A 5,386-nucleotide genomic window follows, 5' to 3' on the forward strand; every position below is an offset into this window, starting at 1 on the left:
CAAAAAACCCACGTGACTGATGTCACGTGTTCTTCAAGTAGCTTTACGTCACCATCAAAGACATTAGAAGGTAAGATGATCGCTAGTAATTAGCTGTATTATTTATTTCCTGGGTTAAGCTTAAAGAAATTAAAACGTTTGATCACGACAACACACACACACCTACAAACACGTACACGCATACACACACGTACACGCATACATATACACGCACGCATACATACACGCACACGCACTTAAACGTAGATACACACGCGCACACAGATTAGCACTCACTCATTGATGGAAACTCAGTCTATCAACAATAAATATGAAAATTAATAAACTGATGTTTTTTATCATTCACATTCACGCACATACAACACACACACACACACAGACGCACGGACGCAAACACACACACACAGACGCACACACGCAAATATAAAACGCTCGATCGTGATGTTTCCAATAATTTCCAGATAATAACAATAGCGACTACGGCAATATTAACGCCCACACACTCAGCGACACACTTGACCCCATTCTTAACCCTGACCTAATTGTCTCGTCTCCTATAGGAGGGGGCCTACAAGGGAGTGACCTTGAACTAGATACCTCAATCACGTGACAGGTCACGCTTCGATGAATGCGTGACGTCAACCGGAAGGACGTCTGCTGAGTAATGGAGCGTGATGATGACAAGGAGTGTTTTATTATTATTATTATTGTTATTATTACTGTTATTCAGTTAATAATATTATTATTAAAATATATAATAAATAATTAATTATAAATGCAACGTTTATAATACATATTTATTCAGCATTATTCTTGAACAAGCTTAAAAAATGCTATTACAAGTTATAAAAAAAATCCCTAAAATTTTCAAAAATATACGTACATACTTGCGAATACATCAAAAATACACGCTCATATACAAACAAATACACACACACAAGCACACATACAGTTAAATATTCGAGACAAAAATACACCTATACAAACACCAATACACACACAAATACACATACACACGCCCCATACACACCCTATATTTGTATTGGACGATTTTAATACTTCGGGCGTTTTCGCTTAAGATATTTTTAATTGAATCGAAAATAATTACACACACACACAAACGCAGACATTTGCAGATACCCTCACATACACATGCATACAAACGTTTGTATATACAGATTTACAGACGTACATTCATTTATACATACATACATACATACAAACATACAAATATACATACATAAAAAAACAATACATACACACATATATAAACATATACATGTACAGACATAGAACCACACACATACAAACAAACAAACATAGATACAACGTTGGGTAGATATTTAAAAAGCATACGTGTTGCTCAATGGAGCGAGTTAGATGACAAATTGAGATCAAACAACTTAAGTAACCACTCTCTCATTATCATATAATCATCCTTTTATTCATTCATTCGTTCCTTCGTTTTTTCATTCGTTCGCTCATTCATTCACTCATTCGTTTGTTCGCTCGTTTGTTCATTCATTCATTCATTCGTTTATTCATTCATTCAATCACCCATACTTTCATTCATGCATTCAATCATTCATTCCTACAAAAAATATCTTTCCACCTAGTCCTTCATGACGATAGCAAGCAAAACACGAGAGAGAAAGTAGGATATTGATTTCAACACTCACACACACACAACACACACACAGACGCGCACACCACACACACACACACACACACACACACACTGAATGTAAATATTAAATAAATGAAAATTTCATCTCGACTCCGCCAACAGACTATATAACTGAGAATATAAAATAACTAAATTAGCATAAACGCGCAAACGCATAGACACACACACGCACACACACACACACACACGCACACACATGTTATCTATCTCCGTGTCATGATTTTTATTTCGAATTTGTTTATATATTAAAATTTTAAATACAGCTATAAACTATTTCTTATTTGTTTGAAGAACCAAGTGCGATATTAACAATTTGTATTAAAAAATACCTTTATAAGTTGAAATAACTCTCTCTCTCTCTCTCTCTCTCTCTCTCTCTCTCTCTCTTTCTGTTTCTCTCTCTAACGCATGCGACACACACACACACACACACATGTATATATATATATATATAAAATATATAGCGTTTATTAATATGAATTTTAATTTTTTTAATATTGAAATTATTTTTTAATTTCTTTGGATGAAACATACACACACCCATACACATAAACGTACATATTAACACACACACGCACATACACACACACACAATTCCCGCTAATACTACCATTAAATTTGAAACATCACGTGGACAATAATCCAGACAATTGATTGGTTGGATGCGCTGCTTGACGTCATTGATTATGTTGTCATGGTAACGAATATTAACACATTAAGTATGCTTCATTGGACAACACACGCACACGCACGCACACGCACACACGCACATAAAGGTATATATATATATATATATATATATATATATATATATGCATTTCTTTGAAGTTTTAACTTTCTTACAAATTGTGTGTACGTGTGTGTTTGGTGTGTGTGTGTGTGTTTGTCTTTATGTATGTGTGATATTAAATTAATATTTTACAGGATATTTATTTAATTTAGTTTCTAAAAAAACATACTATCTAATTTGATGGTGAAGTATTATTAACATAATTCCAACTGCTATTTTACAGCAGCCTTGTCGGCTTACTAACACGCACACGCATGTACACACGTGCACGTACACACATGCACGCGCACACATGCACGCACACACTTGCACGTACACACATGCACATACACACATACGCGCGCATACGCAATCTTAATCTCGTAATGATACAGCGTTGGAGCAAGCAAGCGAATGAGCGAGTGAATGAACGAATTGGGCGATAAAAAAGGACCAATTGCGTGTAATTGACGTGTTTATTTATTTTTGTATGTATGTGTGTGTATATGCGTGCGTGTGTGTGTGTATGTGTGTCTTTGTGTGGGTTTGTGTGTGTTTAAACTGTGTGTGTTTGTGTGTGTTTAAACTGTATTTGTGCGTGTGTGTGTGTGTGTATCTGTGGGTCTATATACGTGTATTAAAGTATGATGTAAGCAAACTCTTTAACTAACATCAACCTCGCCATCATCATCGATATCATCATCATCATCTTCATCATCGTCATCATCATCATCATCATCCTCATCATCATCATCATCCTCATCATCGTCATCATCATCATCATCTTCATCCTAGTCATCATCATCATCATCTTCCTCGTTACCCTCTCAATCGTCAATGGAGGCTTAATTGGAGTGCAATCGACAGCGTACCGAAACGAATTTTCATCTACTACAACATTGACGACGACGATTTTATTATTATCATTTCCATCATTATTATTCTTTTTATTATTATTCTTATTGCTGTCATGGATGCTGCTTCTGGGGACGTTGCAGCAGTATATGCTGCTATTGCGTGGCTGCTGACGCCGTTGTCGCTATGAATGACGTCATTATTGTTATTATTATATGGCCAAGCAATTTTGGAAACATTTTTTTTTGTATTCTTTGTATTTATTTTTATTTAAATTCCCTTTTGTCTCCCCGTACTTCAGGTCTGGTTTCAGAACAGGCGAGCGAAATGGCGAAAGCGGGAAAAGCTAATGGGCAACGAGTCGCCGAATTTTTTCAACGCTGACTTCCCTCTACTGCAACCGCCCCTCATCACCTCACCCCCTAACAACCACAACCTCAACGAACCCCTCCTGTTTGCCACGAGGTTCGCACCGATGTTTGCCCTCTCGTTACACCAACAACAACAACAACAACAAATTCGACAGCAAACATTCAACTTTTACAACAACAATAATAATAATAGCAGCTCGAGTATTAACAATAATTGTCACAGATATGCAGGTGGGTTGATGGAAAATGGTGGTAGCGGCGGTGGTAGCGATTGTGGTTTGGATTTTAAATTTTTTGGCAAGCAGGCCGACCTTATGATGAAACAACATCACCATCCCCTCTCTCACCATCTACATCTCTTTCCGAATCACATCAATTCTCTTCCGTGCATCTTCAACACTCCATCGTCATCATTATTTCGCCACCACTACCACCACCAGCAGCAACAGCAGCAGCAACATCAGTTTCCGTTCTTCAAACAGAGCACCAGCATCTCACCGCTCACGTCGGCGACCACCAACGCAGCACCATCTTCGAACCTCAACTCACCTTCACCGGCACCTATGCACACCAATTTTTTGCTAAAAAATGGTAGGAATGCCACATCATTCCAGCACGTGAAGCCCTCAACTTCCCCGCAGCCGTCCACACCATCACCTCCTTCGTCACATCCGTCGAACAACATATTATCAACGTCATCAACATCATCCGCGTTATCCTCCATGTCACCATTAAACGAGCCAATCAAACTTCCTCGTTCCCCGCTCTCTCCTGCCGAAAGACGCTCCGATGACGTCAGAGTCTCTACAAATGATGAAGTACTGGAGCGCTTTGAGGCGTTTAAAAGTAAATCTTTTTTAGATATACGCGCCCTGGCGTTTTTGCAACAATTCGTTCGACCGCAACTTCGTGACGGTTTGATTGGCGTTGGTGGCAGTTGTATTGGCGGCAATGATGTTTTTTGTGGTAACAACAGTAGAGGTGCTGGTAACAGTTATAAAAGCTTCAGTAACGTTGGCGGGATTCAAAAAATTTCGAGAAAAAGTAGCATTGAATCGCTACGGTCGAAGGCGAAACTTCACTGTCGACTCGTTAACGAGAGGATGATAACTAAAAATGATAACGACGACGATGTTGACGACGACGACGATGATGATGTGGATGTTAAGACTGGTGGTTGTTGTGGTGACGACAACGACGACAACAATAACGATAATGATGATGGTGGTGGTGAGGATCTGTGGGGTGGTCCGCTTGGTAACAGTGGTATTGGTGGTTGTGGTGCGATTTTCAATGGAGGCCCATCGCTTCAGACTGACATTTCTGTTTCTATTTCATCTTCATTGTAGTCTAATTTAAATATTGCTATCTATTGAAGAATAAATGGATAAATGAATGGGTGAATGAATGAATGGGTGAATGAATGAATGAATGAATGAATGAATGAATAAAAAATATCGTTATCATGTGTTATTTTATATTATGTAAATGAAAAAATATATGAATAAACGATTGAACGAAAAGACAAATAAATAAAGTCGCAAACTAGAAAAGGAATGAATAAATGCATGGATGGATGAATTGATGAATGAATGAATGAATGAACGAATAATGAATGAATGAATAAATGAATGAACGAACGAATGAATGAACGAATGAATGAATGAATAAATGAAAATTTCGTTTTTTGCATAAATATCACCA

The 5,386-nt window shown here is 37.7% G+C and overlaps 1 protein-coding gene across 1 annotated transcript; it reads left to right on the forward strand.

The window, feature by feature from the left end:
- Positions 1-1,366: 1,366 nt before the first annotated feature.
- HELRODRAFT_181890 (hypothetical protein) lies at positions 1,367-5,031 on the forward strand (the record flags this gene model as incomplete). Its single annotated transcript, XM_009031669.1, has 2 exons — positions 1,367-1,375; positions 3,613-5,031. The coding sequence occupies 2 exons, from the start codon at positions 1,367-1,369 to the stop codon at positions 5,029-5,031; spliced, it is 1,428 nt and encodes a 475-aa protein (XP_009029917.1).
- Between the last annotated feature and the right edge of the window lie 355 nt (positions 5,032-5,386).

The sequence above is a fragment of the Helobdella robusta genome, assembly GCF_000326865.2.
Source record: "Helobdella robusta unplaced genomic scaffold HELROscaffold_77, whole genome shotgun sequence".
In the NCBI taxonomy this organism is placed as follows: domain Eukaryota; kingdom Metazoa; phylum Annelida; class Clitellata; order Rhynchobdellida; family Glossiphoniidae; genus Helobdella; species Helobdella robusta.